Source organism: Pinus tabuliformis, chromosome 4_1 (genome assembly GCF_031772625.1).
Source record: "Pinus tabuliformis cultivar Carrire ecotype Pingquan chromosome 4_1, CPIR1, whole genome shotgun sequence".
Taxonomy (NCBI): Eukaryota; Viridiplantae; Streptophyta; class Pinopsida; order Pinales; family Pinaceae; genus Pinus; species Pinus tabuliformis.
In genome coordinates, this window is record NC_142303.1 from 385009929 (window position 1) to 385030653 (window position 20725).

General features: G+C 33.2%; 1 protein-coding gene and 1 pseudogene across 1 annotated transcript; one reads left to right on the plus strand and one right to left on the minus strand.

The window, feature by feature from the left end:
• Positions 1 to 16729: 16729 nt before the first annotated feature.
• LOC149175900 (antifungal protein ginkbilobin-like protein pseudogene) lies at positions 16730 to 17077 on the minus strand (annotated as a pseudogene).
• Positions 17078 to 18655: 1578 nt separating this feature from the next.
• Positions 18656 to 19567, plus strand: LOC149175901 (putative fatty acyl-CoA reductase 4). Its single transcript, XM_089421278.1, has 4 exons — positions 18656 to 18731; positions 18820 to 18920; positions 19135 to 19340; positions 19438 to 19567. The coding sequence occupies exons 1-4, from the start codon at positions 18656 to 18658 to the stop codon at positions 19565 to 19567; spliced, it is 513 nt and encodes a 170-aa protein (XP_089277404.1).
• The last annotated feature ends 1158 nt before the right edge of the window (positions 19568 to 20725 follow it).

Genomic DNA, 20725 nt, shown 5'->3' on the forward strand with positions numbered 1-20725 from the left:
TGCTTGGAGTATTATCTTTAAATAAATTTTTGATCTTCTAGTAAATGGTTTTATCAAACATTACCAATTCACACATAAACTGATATAATGTGTATTATGATTATATCTAACGATCATGATATATTAAATCAGGTTGAATTATTAAATATTTTATATCATTGAATACTGATTAATTTATTATATTAGATGGTATGGCCCAATACATAAATATGTATTTATTTCAAATCAATACAATATATACAATTTATATGGTAGTGATTTATCTTATTATAATATGTATCATTTAATAAAATTTAGAACACAAATCACGGTGAAGTATTAACTATTTTATATCATTGAATTATGATTAATTCATTATATGAGATGGTTTAAGACATTTTATAATTATTGTAGTAAATATATAAAAATTAAATGATTTTTAAAGTATTTTTAAATTTTTTATAAAAAAACAGTTTTTAATTTTATATAGAGAGAGAGATAGATAGATTATAAGTGAGGAAGACCAAATATTACATTATATCAAAAAATGAGATAACAAGTTGTGTCCAAGTGCGACTTTTTTGTTGAGAAAGTAAAGAAGTCAAACTGCAAAATTGATTTTCAATATTTAGAATGTTTGTAATTGTAATAGAAGTTGTTACATGGTGATATGTAATTGTGATAGAGCTTCTCAAACTTAGATCTTCTAGTATCTATAAACATGCCTAAAAGGAAAGTGAACATTTGTATTGTATTGTAATCGAAACTGGTGATATGCTACATGGCTATATGTTAATGTAGTTGCCCTAGACCTTCTCAAATCTAAAACTTCTAATATATATATAGACATGCCCAAAAAGAGAGTGAACACTTTAACCATATTCATAGACTAACCCATAAGAAAATTGACAAGATAATTAATTATTCAAAGGGGAGTCCATATGAATTGTGAATGTCTATAATTGTAATAGAAGCTCCTACATCAAGATATAAAGATACAATTATGCTTGACCTTGCCAAATTTAAAACTTATAACATCTATAAACATGCCCAAAAAGAGAGTGAACATTTTAACCATATTTATAGACTCACCAAAAGTAGTAGTGACAACATAACTAATTATTCAAATGGGGAGTCCACTTAAATAGCTATAGGTGGATAATTGTTATCCTCTAAATCTGTACTCTAAATTTGCCACTGCTCAAGACATCTTTGTCCCAATCCACGCCTCTCTTCCCTTTGTCATTGAAAAATGATGGTGACAAGGGTGAGTCAGCAACACCAAGGAAATGTTGATAGCTATGAGTAAAAATGAGGGGTCGAAACAAACATCAGGCTTGTTATGGGGACAGTACACCACGAAACCATGTAAAAAATGGTGTATACCACTCTTCATATACTAGGGAGGGCCCCCATCTAAATACGACCAAAACCATCATAATTTAAAGCCCCATTATGAGAAGATATGTTGAAGCCTACAACAAGGTCATTCCCTTGTAGAGCTATTATGCAAACCACATGAAGTAAAGTCCTTCTTCGTAGTGCAAAACAAGGGCGAAAAAATATGTTAAGTCCTTCCCACTTTACCATGGAGCTTCTTAGCCTGTAGATAAGGTTTGTTACAATATCATGGCTTAACAACACCACATTCCCAAAAAACTGTAATTCATTTCAATATATATATATATTTTATTTTTAGTTTATAATATCCTTTTCATTAAATTGATAAGTAGAAAGAACATAACTACAACACCCTTTATGTTTACTACTATTAAAAATATATCATGTATATTCTATGGGCATTAAATCTCCACCAACTAGCCATTAATTACGTAGAATTAAATTACAGTTTGGAAGCAAGAAACGCTTATTTGCAAATACTAAAAGTCTATTTTCATTCTAGCTAGAAATTATTGTTACATATATGAACTAAAAGTCTATTTTCATTCTAGCTAGAAATTATTGTTACATATATGAACTAAAGTTGGGTCAATCTTTCATATTCTAAAAAATGGACTCGGCTTTGGGCTCCATAAACAGTGAAAGTATAAAAAAAAAAGTCTTAATAAAAAAGTTCTATATTAACTATAGAAATAAATTCTTAATTTAGTTGAGTTAATATTATTGTTAGTAACTTTACTCTTTTATCTCCTCAACCGGGGTGTAAATATTGTTTGTTTGGTGGTTTCAGAGAGGGCATCACCTGAACACCTCGTTCATTAGCAAGAGGGCATGACAGGAAACAGTAAATGCCAGTACATTAATATGTGTGCCAATTTGTGATTCTAAATGTAGTGGTAAGGCTATGGAAGGATGTGGTTTTATGTTTAATGTTTGTTGAGGTGAGGATAATTCCTCAACCTCCATTAGAGGTTTCTTTCTGATCACAATTGATTTTGGTTGGTGCTTTCTCTGTTGTCAATTTCCTTTGTCCGTCCATCTACGTATTATGATGTCTGAGAATTAGTTGCAGTGAAAATTGTGTTAGTGCTAAAAAAACCTCATATTCACCTATGAAAATTCCCTCAATCAAGCCCCAATTATGTTGAATTCCTTAAACAAATATAACTAAATGAGAAGTGCAGAAATGATTACCAAAATATCCATGAGGTACATCCTTTCCAATTGGATCATCAAATAAAGGTGTCTATTTCTTAAGGAATAACATAGTTGATGTCTTCCACATAATCTTATTGGGAAGAGGTTTTCACACTCTCTTGATTCTAGTTTTTCCATGTTAGGAATGACTCTACATTTTACTTTTTGTTCACCTTTCATGACTTTTCTTTCTCTTCAGTTTCTTACACTAAATAGCATCACCTATTTCCCTTGAAACTATGTATTCAAAAAAGTGACAGGAGGTGGATTATTTGTCTTAGTCATTAAGAGGGTACCTATTTTTATAGCGTTGATATCCTCTTGGATTATATTGATCCAAACTTATGCAGGAACAAAATATAATAAAAATATAAACATAAACATAGAGATGCAACATAAATAAATTTTCATTTAATTAATATCAAAGAACTGAGATATTCTTACATACATAATGGAAATAAACTAGCTCGAGCAATGGTACCTTATCTCTAAGAAGAGATGTGGCGAATACATGCCTTTGAACTATGTTACCATGAGGCTCAAGGGCCTTTTTATTATTAAAAAAAAAAGCGAAACCCTGAATAACCAAAACCCTAACCCTAGGAAATAGAATTGTAAGAGTTTTTGGGCTGTATTGGGGTTATTTCGGCAGCCAACTTCCTGGGATAGTAATTTGGTCATATGATCTATGTTTGGCACATACGATACTGAGTTAGAAATGTCTTGTCGAGTATTAAAATATTCATGGCATGCCCTTTCCTATAGCTACGGTCCTATTGCAGGCCAAAAAAATTGTGGTTTAAGGGGTCCCTTTGTGAAATGGGGTATCAACTTTATTACATGTAAACCTCACTCAGTCGGGGGCATGGTTATATCATTGTCAATGTAGACTACTTTACTAAGTGGGCCGAGGTGATGCCTACATTTAACAAAATTGGTGAAACAACTCCATAATTTTTCCTCAATCACATTATTGCGATGTTTGGTGTTCCACAACCAATAGTTAGAGATCATATAAAGCATTTTCGAAATCATATGATTACCAAACTAACTGCTAAGTTAGGACTTTCACATGAAAGTTCCACTCCCTATTATCCTCAGGCTAACGAACAAGTTCAGGTTGTTAACAAAGTTCTTAAGACTATGCTTCAATGCATGGTAGGGATCCAAAAATCGAACTTCCACTTACTTCTTTATGCTACCTTGTCAACATGCCGAACCTTAGTTAGGAATGCTACTAAATTCACACCCTTTTAGTTGGTTTATGGTCTTGAGGCAATGCTTCCCATTGAATGTGATAATTCCATCATTAAAACTAGTTGTCGAACTTCTTCCTGCCACTTTTGTAGAGGAGGAGAATCTTTTACATCTTATGTGTTTGGATGAAACTTGGCCCAATGCTACTTTAGCCAATGAAGTACGTAAAAGATGTGTCAAGGCACAATATAACAAAAATTTTAAGCCTCGTGTCTTCTCGGAAGGAGACATGGTTCTCTTATATGACCAGTAGGTCGATAAGTTAGGTACATGAATGCTCCAACCCATGTGGCTGGGTCCATACATTTTCAAGCAAGTCCTTGCAAAAGGGACCTATGAGTTAGTAGACATTTATGGAGTTCCACTGACGTAGCCTTAGAATGGGTTGTACCTCGAAAAATACTAAGTTTGATCCCATGCATAGTACATTGTGTACATAATGTCTATAAGTGTGTTGAGAGCATTTATAGTGTGTCCTTTTAGAGTTTCCTAGGCTTTCTGTTGGTCCCTTTTACGTTTGGTTTGTAGATGTCAACCTCTCTCGAACCATATATTGGTTATGTTGGGGGTGCTAGTCATAGTACTTTGAACCACCCTCATGATTTTTTTACTTCTCTATGACCTTTCGACTCGCTAATTACTTTTCACATTCTATACATCGATATTGGACTTCAACTTTACATTACTTTTCATATATATTGAAATTACATAATCCAAAAATGATGTGGCCAATGGTGACATGACACTTTGACAATATATCTCAATACATTAATGACATGGATTGCATGATGACATGGAAATGTCAAGCCATTCTTGTTGTTTCTATCTTTTAGTCTTCATGAGAGATGGTGTGTGTTCTTCTTCCTCCTTCATCTCGCTTGAGAGTAAGGAGTCTTCAATGTGGTCTTGATTTTTTATATTTTGTTGTACTTTAGTGTTCCTTTGTCTTCTCGCCTGATGATCATCTTATCTCTTCATCTCCATAGGTTCCTTCTAGCATGGTCTTCTTCTCCTTTTCCTCCATCATCATCTTGTCATGATAAGATATAGTATATATGACTAGAACCACTCATGACAAGATGACATCAGGCATTTGACTTTCTAGCTTAATAATATCCTCCCGAACTACAAATGACTCTTATAGTGGTACATACTTGGGATATTTATACTAGCTAGCCAAGGACATTAAGCGAGATCCATACTCCATGGAGAATTCCTTTAAAATGCACAAAAGAAAATAAAGTTATAGTGTCATTTAACAGACTTATTTTTTTAAATAATAATTACAAGTAGATCGTCATTGTTGGAAAACAAATGGAAAAAGATACATTGAATGTGCAATTGTAGCTATCCCTGTAACACTAAATAAATTGAGGATAAAATGGATTTATGCTACTTGTAATCTTTAAAAGGGGCTTGTTGAGTCTGATTTTAAATTTCCAGTAAAATTCATATTGAAAAGGGGACCATACTCTATTCATACCTCAAGAATTACAGAAGAAAGAAGCCATATGTAGCCATCATTTCACATAATGCTTTTCCTTTGGGATTAGAATCGAAGAGTGCATATGATTGTCGAATCTTATTAATAAATTGTTGATCATCTCTCATGTCATTGTTGAGCCTCAAACCTGCACCTTCCTATACACCCTCTAAGCCTTCTTTTTCCACTTATTTCATCCACCCAGCTGTTAAATCATTGCATTGTAGTTTAAAAAGAGCTTTTTACATGGTTTTCTGACTATGCTTATGACTGTTGTTTGGTTTAGTTTTTGTTCATGCAGCTACGGAAACTTCTCAGTTTCCTCAGCTAGCACAGGTTTCTGCAGCTAGCACAGGTTTCCGCATCCATCACAGGATTCCGCAGCTATTTTGTTAAAAGTTGTGCTATAGGTGTCCTATGAAGGAACGAGCTACATGGGTAAGATACAGGTGAAAGATACATGGAACGTGTCCCTTCAAATTAGCCAAATCATCCATGGAAGGTCACGGTCAACGAGGGTCAAAGGCAAAGCCAACCAAGGAGTTCAGTGGTGGCACTTCTCTGTTTTGGGCACGTGAACGTTTACGTGGCATAGTCCTCAGCCCATGAAGACACCGGCACACCTGGAGATCATCACCGTAACCTGAATCCAACAGCTACCACTTCGGATATTTAATAGACATGATGACAGTTACGCTAGATCTTGGCTGAAGGGATCTACGTGTCTTTGGCAACACAGTTAATAGCGTAGGATTCAGTTAGTTAGTTCATCACTTTTTCATTATAAATAACGCGTTGATGAATGCTGTGAAAAAGCTTTTGGATATGTAATTTTCCGAACTATTGTTGTTATCACCCCACTGTTTTATATATGTTGCTGCTTTAATACATGAGAAGATTTTTCTGAGTTCATTCGCGTGACTACTCGTTGACTGGCTGAAGTGGTAGAGGGCCCCTACATGCTAAAGCCTTGTAAAGTTTTCATTTTGTTTTATTATGTTCTTCTTTCATAATCTTTAGCTTGTACATAACACGCTGTTTTGATGCTTCTTAATTCACTGCTATTTATACTTTCACTTCTGCTTTCTTGTAGCTGTCAGCTGATCAATGTTTTTCTGCAGGTTTTCTTAGGCAGCCTGGGCAAATTTTCATCTTTTTCATAACTATTGACATATGAGATCATCTTGTCCTTCCTGCTAACTTTCATTTTCTAAAGTTTAATTCCAGCACTGTCTTTTTCAAGTTGTGATTTGCTTATTTGTTTCTTTGTTATTTAGATATCATACTGCTCATCAATTTATGGTTTCCTTCTATAGTCAAGTGACTCTATTAGTAAGAAATCAAAATATTACTTATTGTAGTGTGATTTAGTTATCATATTGCTTAAACTTATTCATGATTGCTTCCCACAAGGTAGATTGAGCTGAAGGGTAAAGGATCAGAAGAGTTGAAGTAGTGTGACTAGTTTCTTTTATAAAATTTAATTTCTTGCCATTTACATATCATATTGCTTGACTTGTTCATGATTGCTTCCCACAAGGTAGATTGAGCTGAAGGGTAAAGGATCAAAAGAGTTGAAGTAGTGTGACTAGCTTCTTTTATGCAATTTAATTTCTTGCCATTTAGATATCATATTGCTTGACTTGTTCATGATTGCTTCCCACAAGGTAGATTGAGCTGAAGGGTAAAGGATCAGAAGAGTTAAAGTAGTGTGAATTAGTTGCTTTGCTTTGAGTTGCTTTAAGTTCAATTTTTACTTTCTTTTCATTCAGCAGAAAGGATACTGGGCCATTGTCATTAGTTCACTATTTTTCTTAAGGATTGATTTCATTACAGTTGTTTTAAAGCTTTCTTTTTGAGCACTTTTAAGTTTGAGAAAAATCACTGTAGAAATCACCATCACCATTATCATCCATACTTCATTTTCATTTTCACCATCACACATTAGGGAAAGATAAATCCAAAAACAAACTTAAAACTCAAAAACGACAAAAGATTAAGGAAATGGTTATCTAGTACATATAGTAAACTTCACTTTGTCAGCTTACGAATCCCGGATTGACATTTTAAATAGCAATTTAGAACACACTAAATTGACCAAACAGTCGTCAACATGGTTTTCGAATTGGTGGTCTCTAACATAGAATCTGACCCAAAGGAAGTCCCTTTTAATGGTGATTTCATATTCGTCAAGTTGGTGTTTAGCATAGAAATGACTAGGGCTTAGAGAAAGCACATGCTGCACATAATCTCTAAATTTTTGGGCATGCAAGGACTCTGGTATGCAAGGAATGCAACTCATACAAATACCAATCATGTGGTCCTACATGATGTAGCTAGGCTCTTTAGCCACTAGAAAACCCAAATGGATATGATCTCAAATGAAGAGATCTAATGAGGGACTGTGGAGCATTGTGTTAAATATTATAACTGTTTTATTAATTATTTTTTTTTTAATCTTTTAATGCTTTTGTTTAATAATTAATAATTAGTTGTTTTATTAAGACACGCCATTGTTCAATAGTTTAAGAATGAAACTGACTTCAAACCATAGTTACCAAGTTTTCCCATATTGGGCAAAAAAATTTGAAAATTTGTTGGTACGATCCGATTCATGGGAAAATAAGTGTAATACGATACGATACGGATTTGTCTGGTGGATCATAGTTTTATATTAATTTTTTTTTTGTGAATTTTTATATTAAAAATTAGTGGTTGAATAATGGTAAGTTTCAATAATCAAAAACAACTAATTTCCATATTAAAAAATAATAGTTTTTATATTAAAAAATTATATAAAATTTATATTAAAAAATTGCAGTGAAATAATAATATTTTTTTTATTAAAAATATAAAAGTTTTTTATTAAAATAGTGTACAAAAGAATAAATTTCATGTAGCAAAAATTTTTAAACTTATTTTTTCATTTTTTTTGGTTGGATGACAACAATTACTATAGTTATTGTCTTTATTTAAAATAAAAGCTGTTGTGGAATTCAATTATGAAGGTTCTTTTTCTGTTATTTACCTCAAAGATAATAACACACATTTGTTGTTAAATAAATTTGGATCTATTAAGAATAATGATTGAGACATATTTTGACTTATATGGAGATCACTTTAAACCCATTTTTAATATCCAAGGTCTCATTTTGTGTGTTGAATTTAGGAGATTTCGTTATATATGTTATTAGATTTTACTTATATGTTTTTCACTTTGCAATACTAATAAATTTGATGCATTTTGTCCTTCATTATTTTTGAATTATCTTAGATAGACATGCAAGGTGAATATTGGAAATAAGCAAACAAGAGTATCTTTATGAGAGCAAGATTTAATGAATTTTCTTTGAATTTTTTAATATAATAATCATCCAAATTATTTTTTTAAAAATTGGAAAAAAAAATAAAAATTTAATATATTAATCATATTAAAATGTATATCCCCGATTTTTTTTCGGTATTGAATTTTATATAAGATGAAATTTTTCCGTATCGAATTGTATTCGAACTTGAATTCGAATTCGAATTTGGTAACTATGTTTCAAACAATGGTGTAGCATGGCATCTCAGAGAGTTCTTTTCAAAGAAAAACGTCTTAAAGTGTAATAACTCAGAGTAAAAGTCATTGTTCCATAGATTACGAGCAGCAACATTGTAGCAAGACAATGAAAGTCATTGTTCCATAAATTGCGAGCAAAATAAAATAAAATGAATAATTCAATGTCATTGAAGCTTTAAATCAATGAATTATTCAATGTCATTGAAGCTTTAAAGAGAGATATTTTGATATGTAAAAACAAAAGGAATAATATGCAACTGAAATAGATAACTGCCCAATAATTTATTTATTCGGCACATGTAAGTGAAATAGATGAATGTCCAATAATTTATTTATTTATTAAAAGATATGCCCATAGCCCAAGATATCTTTATGTAAGTATCCAAGATATCTTTATGTGGATCAGTCACCAGACAGCTAGTTAGATTTAAGGATATTTTTGAAATCTATGATCGATATCTTCAGACAAAATAGCAATATAAGTACAGAGATGTGACTCTCTAGCTCAGCTCAGAGAATATTCTACATTTTATTTAAAAAGAGATATTAGCTTTGAGGGTATTGCGCACTGCAGTAAGTAGTTGGTACTATAAGTAGTACTGCTCGTAGCGGATGGAACAGTAAGTGAATTGAACCTGAGCACCGATAGCATTGCTGCAAATGTTCAAAATGTTGTCGCCGAGGGCACAAAGGCAGTTGGTGAATTCAACGTCGGAGAGTGACTGAACACAGATTGTCTCCCCATAGGCACTGGGTGACCCTGCATTCGACGCCTTGTAGTCGTAGCCGTATTTTTAAAGTATTTTTAAAAATTTCTAAAAAATAGTTTCTAATTATGTTTTAAGTTATATCTATATATATATATATATATATATATATATATATATATATATATATATATATATATATATATATATATATATATATTATAAGTGAGGAAGACCAAATGTTACATTATATCAAAAATTGAGATAACAAGTTGTGTCTAGGTGTAACAATTTGTTACTAGAGAAAGTAAAGAAGTCAAATTGCAAAATTGATTTTCACTATCTAGAATGTTTGTAATTGTAATAGAAGTTGTTACATGGTGATATGTAATTGTGATAGAGCTTCTCAAATTTAGATATTCTAATATCTATAAACATGTCTAAAATGATAGTGAACATTTATATTGTATTGTAATAAAAATTTCTACATAGTGATATGCTACATGGCTATATGTTAATGTAGTTTCCCTAGACCTTCTCAAATCTAAAACTTCTAATATCTATAGACATGCCCAAAAAGAGAGTGAACACTTTAACCATATTCATAGACTAACCCATAAGAAAATTGACAAGATAATTAATTATTCAAAGGGGAGTCCATACGACTAGTGAATGTTTATAATTGTAATAGAAGCTCCTACATCAAGATATAAAAATACAATTATGCTTGACCTTGCCAAATTTAAAAGTTATAAAATTTATAAACATGCCCAAAAAAAGAGTAAACATTTTAACCATATTTATAGATTCACCAAAAGTAATAGTGACAACATAACTAATTATTTAGATGGGGAGTCCACTTAAATAGTTATAGGTCGATAATTGTTATCCTCTAAATTCGTACTCTAAATCTTCCGCTACTCAAGCCATCTTTGTCCCAATCCACCCCCCTCTTCCCTTTGTCATTGAAAAATGATGGTGACAAGGGTGAGTCAGCAACACCAAGGAAGTGTTGATAGCTATGAGTAAAAATGAGGGGTCCAAACAAACATCAGGATTGTTATGGGGATAGTACACCACGAAACCATTAAAAATATGTTTTATACCAATCTTCAAATACTAGGGAAGGCCCCCATCTAAATATGACTAAAACCATCGTAATTTGAAGCGCCATTATGAGAATATATGTTGAAGCCTACAACAAGGTGATTCCCTTGTAGAGGTATTATACAAACCACATGAAGTAAAGTCATTCTTCCTAGTGCAAAATAAGGGCCAAGAAATATGTTAAGACCTTCCCACTTTACCATGGAGCTTCTTAACCTGTAGATAACCTTTGTTACAATATCATGGCTTATCAACACCACATTCCCAAAAAACCATAATTCATTTCAATATATATATATATATAATTTTGTTTTTATTTTATAATATCCTTTTCATTAAATTGATAAGTAGAAAGAGCATAACTACAACAGCCTTTATGTTTACTACTATTAAAAATATATCATGTATATTCTATGGGTATTAAATCTCCACCAACTAGCCATTAATTACGTATAATTAAATTACAATTTGGAAATATGACATTCCTATTTGCAAATAATAAAAGTATATTTTCATTCTAGTTAGAAATTACTGTTACACATGTGAGCCTAAGGTTGGGTCAAATCTTTCATATTCTGAAAAATGGACTCGGCTTTGGGCTCCATAAACAGTGAAAGTATCATAAAAAAAGTCTTAATAAAAAAGTTTTCTATTAACTATAGAAATAAATTCTTAATTTAGTCGAGTTAATATTATTGTTAATGACTTTATTCTTTTATCTCCTCAACGTGGGTGCAAATATTGTTTCTTTGGTGGGTTCGAAGAGGGCATCACCTGAGCACCTCGTTCATTCACAAGAGGGCACGACAGGAAACAGCAAATGCCAATACGTTTATATGTGTGCCAATGTGTGATTCTAAATGTAGTGGTAAGGCTATAGTTTTAAGTTTAATGTTTGTGGAGGTGAGGATCATTCCTCAACCTGCATTAGAGGTTTCTTTCTTATCGCAGTTGATTTTCGGTGGTGCTTTCTCTGTTGTCAATTTCCTTTTCCCATCCATTTGTGTATTACGATGTGTGAGAATTAGTTGCATTGAAAATTGTGTTAGTGCTAAAAAAACCTCATATTCACCTATGAAAAATCCTTCAATCAAGCCCCAATTATGTTGAATTCCTTAAACAAATATAACTAAATGAGAAGTGCAAAAATGATTACCAAAATATCCATGAGGTCCATCCTTTCCAATTGGATCATCAAATAAAGGTGTCTATTTCTTAAGGAATAACATAGTTGATGTTTTCCACATAATCTTATTGGGAAGAGGTTTTCACACTCTCTTGATTCTAGTTTTTCCATGTTAGGAATGACTCTACATTTTATTTTTTGTTCACCTTTCATGACTTTTCTATCTCTTTAGTTTCTTACACTAAATAGCATTACCTATTGCCCTGGAAACTATGCATTCACAAAAGTGATAGGAGATGGATTATTTTCTTAGTCATTAAGAGGGTACCTATTTTTATAGGGTTGATATCCTCTTGGATTATGTTGATCTAGACTTATGTAGGAACAAAACATAATAAAAATACAAACATAAACACAGAGATGAAACATAAATAAATCTTCATTTAATTAATATCAAAGAACTAAAATATTCTTGCATACATAATGGAAATAAACTAGCTCGGGAAATGGTAGCTTATCTCTAAGAAGAGATGTGGCGGATACATGACTTTGGAGTATGTTACAATGAGGCTCAAGGGCCTTTCGATTATTGAAAAATAAATGGAAACCTTGAATAACCAAAACCCTAACCCTAGCAAATCAAACTGTAAGAGTTTATGGGCTGTATTGGGGTTATTTCGGCAGCCAACTTCTTGGGATAGTGATTTGGTCATATGATCTATGTTTGGCACATATGATACCGAGTTAGAAAGGTCTTGTCGAGTACTAAAATATTCATGCCATGCCATTTACTATAGCTACTGTCCTATTGCAGGCCAAAAAAAAAATGTGGTTTAGGGGGTCCCTTTGCGAAATGGGGTATCAAATTTATTACATGTAAACCTCAGTCAATCGGGGGACATGGTTATATCATTGTTGTTATAGACTACTCTACTAAGTGGGCTGAGGTGATGCCTACATTTAACAACACTGGTGAAACAACTCCATAATTTTTCTTCAATCACGTTATTGCTAGGTTTGGTGTTCCACAACCAATAGTTACAAATCACATAAAGCATTTTCGAAATCATATGATTACTGAACTAACTACTAAGTTAGGACTTTCACATGAAAGTTCCACTCCCTACTATCCTCCAGCTAACGGACAAGTTGATATTGTTAACAAAGTTCTTAAGACTATGCTTCAATGCATGGTAGGGATCGACAAATCGAACTGCCACTTTCTTCTTGATGCTACCTTGTCAACATGCCAAACCTTAGTTAGGAATGCTACTACATTGACACCCTTTTTGTTGGTTTATGGTCTCAAGGCAATGATTCCCATAAAATGTCAAAATTCCATCATTAAAACTAGTTGTCGAACTTCTTCCTGCCACTTTCGTAGAGGAGGAGCATCTTTTACATCTTACGCGTTTGGATGAAACTTAGCCCAATGCTACTTTAGCCAATGAAGCTCGTAAAATATGTGTCAAGGCACAATACAACAAATATTTTAAGCCTTGTGTCTTCTTGGAAGGAGACATGGTTCTCTTATATGACTAGGAGGTCAATAAGTTAGGTACAAGAAAGCTCCAACCCATGTGGTTGGGTCCATACAGTTTCAAGTGAGTCCTTGCAAAAGGGACCTATGAGTTAGTAGACATTTATGGAGTTCCAATGACGTAGCCTCAAAATGGGTTGTACCTCGAAAAATACTAGGTTTGATCCCATGGATATTACATTGTGTACATAATGTCTATAAGTGTGTCGAGTGCATTTATAGTGTCTCTTTTCAGAGTTTCCCAGGGTTTCTGTTGGTCCCTTTTACATTTGGTTTAAAAATGTGGACCTCTCTTGAACCATATATTGGTTATGTTGGGGGTGCTAGTCATAGTACTCAAAACCACGCTCATGAATTTTTAACTTCTCTATGACCTTTCAACTCCCTAATTACTTTTCACATTTTATACATCGATATTGGACTTCAAATTTACATTACATTTCATATACATTGACATTACGTAATCCACAAATGATGTGGCAAATGGTGACATGACATTTTGACAAGATATCTCAATAGATTAATGACATGGATTGCATGACGACATGGAAATCTCAAGCCATTCTTGTTGTTTCTCTATTTGAGTCTTCTTGAGAGATGGTGTGTGCTCTTCTTCCTCCTTCATATCGCTTGAGAGTAAGGAGTGTCCAATGTGGTCTTGATTTTTTATACTTTGTTGTACTCTGGTGTTCCTTCATCTTCTCACGTGATGATCATCTTATCTCTTCATCTCCATAGGTTCCTTCTAGGATGGTCTCCTTCTCCTTTTCCTCCATCATCATCTTGTCATGATAAGATATAGTACCTATGACTGAAACCACTCATAACAAGATGACATCGAGCATTTGACTTTCTAGCTTAATAATATCCTCCCGAGCTACAAATGATTCTTACAGTGGTACATACTTGGGATCTTTATACTAGCTAGCCAAGGACATTAAGCGAGATCCATACTCCATGGAGGATTCCTTTAAAATGCACAAAAGAAAATAAAGTTATGGTGTCATTTAACAGAGTTATGTTTTTTAAAGAATAATTGTAGGTAGATCGTCATTGTTGGAAAACAAATGGAAAAAAGATACATTGAATGTGTAGTTGTATCTATCCCTATAATAGTAAATAAATAGAGGATATAATGGATTTATGCTACTTGTAATCTTTAAAAGGGGCTTGTTTAGTCTGATTTTAAATTTCTAGTAAAATTCATATTGAAAAGGGGACCATACTCTATTCATACCTCAAGAATTGCATAAGAAAGAAGTCATATGTAGCCATCATTTCGCATAATGCCTTGACTTCGAGAGAAAAATCAAAGAGTGCATATGATTGTTGAATCTTGTTAATAAATTGTTGATCATCTCTCATGTCGTCAACAAGGTTTTCGAATTGGTGGTCTCTAATAGAGAATCTGACCCAAGGGAGGTCCCTTTTAATGGTGATTTCATACTCTTCAAGTTGGGGTTTAGCATAGAAATGACTAGGGCTTAGAGAAACCACATGTTGCACATAATCTCTAAATTTTTGGGCATGCAAGGACTCTAGTAGGTGAGGAATGCAACTCATACAAATACCAATCATGTGGTCCTACATGATGTAGCAAGGCTCTTTAACCACTAAAAAGCCCAAATGGATATGATCTCAAATGAAGAGATCTAATGAGGGGTTGTGGAGCATTGTGTTAAATATTATAACTATTTTATTAATTATTAAATTTTTTAATCTTTTCATGCTTATGTTTAATAATTAATAATTAGTTGTTTTATTAAGATATGCCATTGTTCGATAGTTTAAAAATGAAACTGACTTCAAACCATAGTTACCAAGTTCCACCGTATTGGGCAAAAAAATTCGAAAATTCACCGGTATGATCTGATTCATGAGAAAATACGTGTAATATGATACGATATGAATTTGTCTGGTGGATCATAGTTTTATATTAATTTTTTTTGGTGAATTTTTATATTAAAAATTAGCGGTTGAATAATGATAGGTTGAATACTAGTGAGTTTCAATAATGAAAAAAAACTAATTTCCATATTAAAAAACATTAGTTTTTATATTAAAAAATTATATAAATTTTATATTGAAAAATTGCAGTTAAATAATAATAATTTTTTTATTATTAAAAATATTATTTTTTTTTTATTAAAATAGTGTATAAAAGAATAAATTTTATATAGCAAAAATTTTTGAACTTTCTTTTCAATTTTTTTTTGGTTGGATGACAACAATTACTATAGTTATTGTTTTTATTTAAAATAAAATGTGTTGTGGAATTCAATTAGAGAGGTTCTTTTTCTGTTATTTACCTAAAAAATAATAACACACATTTGTTGTTAAATAAATTTGGATCTATTAAGAATAATGATTGAGACATAAATTTTGAGTTATATGGAAATCACTTTAAACGCACTTTTAATATTCAAGGTCTCATTTTGTTTGTTGAACTTAAGAGATTTCATTATATATGTTATTAGATTTTACTTATATGTTTTTCACTTTGCAATACTAATAAATTTGATGCATTTTGTCCTTCATTATTTTTGAATTATCTTATATAGACAAGCAACTTGAATATTGGAAATAAGCAAACAAGAGTATCTATATGAGAGCAAGATTTAATGAATTTCCGTTGAATTTTTTAATATAATAATCATCCATTTTTAAAAAAATTTGAAAAAAATAAAAAATTGATATGTTAATCATATTAAGATGTATATTCCCAAATTTTTTCCATATTGAATTTTATATAGAGGAATGTTTCTGCATCGAATTGTATTCTAATTCGAATTTGGTAACTATGGTTGAAACAATAGTGTAGCATGGCATTTCAGAGAGTTCCTTTCAAAGAAAAACGCCTTAAAATGTAATAACTCACACGGAAAGTCATTGTTTCATAGATTACCAACAACATAGCAAGACACTGAAAGTCATCGTTCCATAAATTGCTAGCAAAATAAAATAAAATGAACTATTCAATGTCATTGAAGCTTTAAAGGGAGATACTTTGATATGTAAAAACAAAAGGAATAATATGCAACTGACATAGATAACTGCCCAATAATTTATTTATTCAACACAGTAAGTGAAATAAATGACTGTCCAATAATTTACTTATTTATTAAAAGAGATGTCCATAGCCCAAGATATCTTTATGTAAGTATCCAAGACATCTTTATGTGAATCAGTCACCAGACAGCTAGTCAGATTTAAGGATAATTTTTAGATCTATGATCGATATCTTCAGACAAAATAGAAATATAAGTACAAAGATGTGACTCTCTAGCTCAGCTCAGAGAATCTTCAGGGTTTTATTTAAAAAGAGATATTGGCTTTGAGGGTATTGCGCAGTACAGTAAAGTAGTTGGTACTAGAAGTAGTACTGCTCGTAGCGGATGGAACAGTCAGTGAATTGAACCTCAGCACCGATAGCGTTGTTGAAAATGTTCAAGATGTCGTCGCCGAGGGCATAAAGGCAGTTGGTGCATTCAACTTCCGAGAGTGACTGAACGCAGATTGCTTCCCCGTAGGCACTGGGTGACCCTGCAGTCGACGCCTTGTAGTCGTAGCCGTTGATAATGGCGGTGCTTAGTTCCAGATCTGAGAGCAGGTTTCCCAGAGTACCATAGAACGGACTTCTGGCTGGGATAACCTTAGTGTTACACAAATATGACACTAAATCTATATTCTGCGCGCCCACCACCACGAGGAGTAACATTACAGCTAACGAAAGCCAACTGGCCTAATCGCCATGGTTGCCTCAGATGAAATAGTAATCTAACCTCTAATAATAATAATAAACCTTCCAAATGCCAAATGTTATTGCGATGCTTACCAAACAGCTGGGATGCCTCCATTTTATAAGCCTGGAGCCACATGGTTGCGTGGGTATGATAACCTTCGTGACGTGAAGCGTGATGTAGGATCATGTCACACGTTGTCACTCTCAGAGAAACAAACGAGAGCTATAATTTGGAGGGTGAAACAAACAAACAAAATCTACGTTGTCACGTTGTTTATGAGTATTATCTTTAAACAAGGGAGGCTGCAAAGTAGCAAGTCCTTGCCGCTCACTGAAGAGAAAACAAAAACAATTGAAACAGAAGAAGCCGAATCTGGTGGGAATGAAAGGTACGCCACGCATAGTGTCTACATGATCCATTTGCATAGTCTTTTGAACTTGCATTAGTAATTGCATGTGTTCAAGTAGATGTAATAGGGAAGAAAGGTACATCACGCATAGTGTCTACATAATCCACTTGCATAGTCTTTTGAACTTGCATGTGTGCAATCAGATGTAATAGGGAAAATTTCTTTGCATTAGTAATTGCATGTGTTCAATCAGATGTAATAGGGAAAATTTCTTTGCATTCTCATTGTATTTAGACAGATACAATCATATATAAAATCATATTTAAAAAAAACATATAATTAATTTTTATTTAAATAAGCATATTCCTCTCTATAATATATATATATATATATATATATATATATATATATATATATATATATATAGTTTTCTTCTTGGAGTGCGGACACTATGTATTATGCCAGATTGACTAAGATTAAGTGGGTGAGATTTATGATTTGGAGTGCGGACACTGTATTATGCTAGATTGACTAAGATTAAGTGGGTGAGATTTATGATTTTTAGAATGCATTTTCCTTTACTGCTATGTTGACTGAGATTCCATTCGTGTATTATTTGTGAACAGTAGGTGAATTTTATGATTTGCTTTATGATTTGCTTTCCTCCATTGTTGTGAAAATTATCCAATTGACGCTGGAGCAGGATCCAAAGTTCTGGAAGGTGTGGCATTAGGGATTTCCCAACAAAGTCTACCAAGAAATGGCCTGAAAATGGCAGCAGTCACGACACAAATTGCCCACGTATTCAGTCCCAATTTTCTACTTTATAGTCATTATATATCATTATGTCATTACAAACAATCTTCAACTTCGCACGATCTTCTCAATGATGAAAATTAAGCAATTGAGTGCAGGTCGCATGTATCGTAGCTGCCTCGATTGCGGGAACAATATTTTGCGTGCGGGAACAATATTTTGCGTACACTTCTTATTTTGGAGAAAATAAGATTTGAACGCGAAGGAGTGAATTTCTGTTTTATTTTAAATTAAACATATAAAAGAACTCCTCAACACTCACAAACAATATCTATCAGATGCAACTATCTGCACTCCTCAACACTCACAAACAATATCTATCAGATGCACCTATCTGCTTTTGATACTTTCAGCGGGAGCTCTAGATTTGTCTAGTGTTAAGTAAGAGATGGCGTCCAAGGTTCTAGGATTTCTCAAGGACAAGAACATATTAGTGACTGGATCGACCGGCTTCCTTGGCAAAAGTATTTCAGGCGTTATGAATGTTAAATTGATATTTATGTACATTTGGGTTTCATGATAATGAATTTAATTGCTATTTGTTTGGTGCAGTTTTCTTGGAGAAAATATTGCGTGGACAGCCCGGTATTGGCCGCATTTATGTTTTGTTAAGGGCCGAAGATACAGATTCTTCCAAAAACCGATTGAAAAAAGTAGGATATTTGATAGGAATATTCAAAATCATTTATTTTATATAAATTTGATTAGAATGCGTTAGAAAATATAGGTTTATGGATGGTAGTATGGTAGTGCCCTTGACAATCTGGACCTTTTGAATAATATTCGACCAACCCAGTGTTGTGTCTCTATTAATCTCCTCGGTGCTAATAGATTAATTCTAGACTTACGAATTCTTTTGAACGACAGGTTATTAGGCTGGAGTTGTTCAAGATTCTGAGGGAGCAACACGGTGACAACTTTGAAAGCTTCATATTCCAGAAAGTCGTTCCTGTTGTTGGAGACGTTGCAGTGGATCGTAATCTTGGAATTGATGAAGAAGCCATGAGAGAGCATCTCTGGGAAAACCTGGACGCCATTGTTAATAATGCAGCAAGCACAGCGTTTGAGGATAGGTTTGCTTAGCTCATCGTGGGTTTTTACTCATACCTGGGAAAATGTTTATTAGCTTAAATCCTAACTTACTCAACCAAACGCCCTTGCAAAATGTAGATATGATATTTCTCTCAACGTCAACACAAAGGGAGCTCAAAATATTGTGGAATTCGCCAAACGATACCGGAAACTTCAAATCCTTCACCACGTTTCTGCTGGTAAGGGAGATACTAATTATTATGTCTAATTTTTTTATATGTTTTTGACTTTAAAGATGTATCTCATCCAATAGTTATAAAAGAAATATTCCCAAAACCAATACAATCAATATTACAATATTTAATATCATGTTTAGAATCAACCCGGTCAATATCATATTTAACATAACATCATTTTACAGTGAAATTTTAGATTTATAAATAATAAATATAAAAAATTAGCAAATCTGAGACCTTTTACTGGAACTTGAAGACTAATTTAGACATTTTAATAACACTAATTTCTGTTAACAGAAGTCTTAGATAGTTCACGCATTTTTATAACAACAATATTTTAATAAGTGAAATCCAATAACTTTCACGACGAGGCAACACGTTACACAGGAGACATGTGATCGACATGCATGTAGCAACTTGTTTGTACGCAGCGACGTGTTTGTACGGAACGTGGGAAACAAGGCCAAGTAAGGGATGAACGCTTTTCAAAATTGATTTATGAAGGAGGGTCAACCATGGCTCTTTGGAGTCGCAACACGCTGCAAGAACCACCATGGCTTACAAATAACATGTGGCGTCCAGAGGGCTTATTAAATGGCATAGCTTAAGCATCCGGTCGTCGTTTCGATTCATGTTCAAGCCCTTTGTTCGCGATAATGGGTTTCTACCCTGATGTTCTTTATTCTACTGGAAAGAGTTCTCCGAGAGTTCTTTTGTTGTTTGAAGTGATTGAAATGCTCGGTTAGGCTTGGCCAGTGGTAGAAATGTTGTACTAAATGTAAGAATCTCTGAATGTTTGATAGTCTTTAATGCATGCAAACGGTCTGGCCATTGTCGTGTGTCTTTAGGTGTTTTTTTTTTAACTTTCAGAGTTTTCTACAGATTTGCTTATATTTTTATTTTCATTATGGTTTTGTGTGCATTGGCTTTCCCTGTTCATAAATTTGTGGTTTATACTTAAAATGGAGTGTACTTAGGAGGAAGGGTATAAATGCCAGGTAGCACTACAGGTTGCCAGGGGATAAATCCTCTGCTAGCCCAGGCTACCAGTGCGGCTAGCGGCTTATTGGTGACCACTTCCAGGTGTACTCCTCAAGCACAGAAAGGAAATTGATATCTCAGTTAATTCGTTAGGGTTTTTAAAATTCCTTATGTTTGAAAACAATGGTAATCGATTTTCTTGGCTTAGT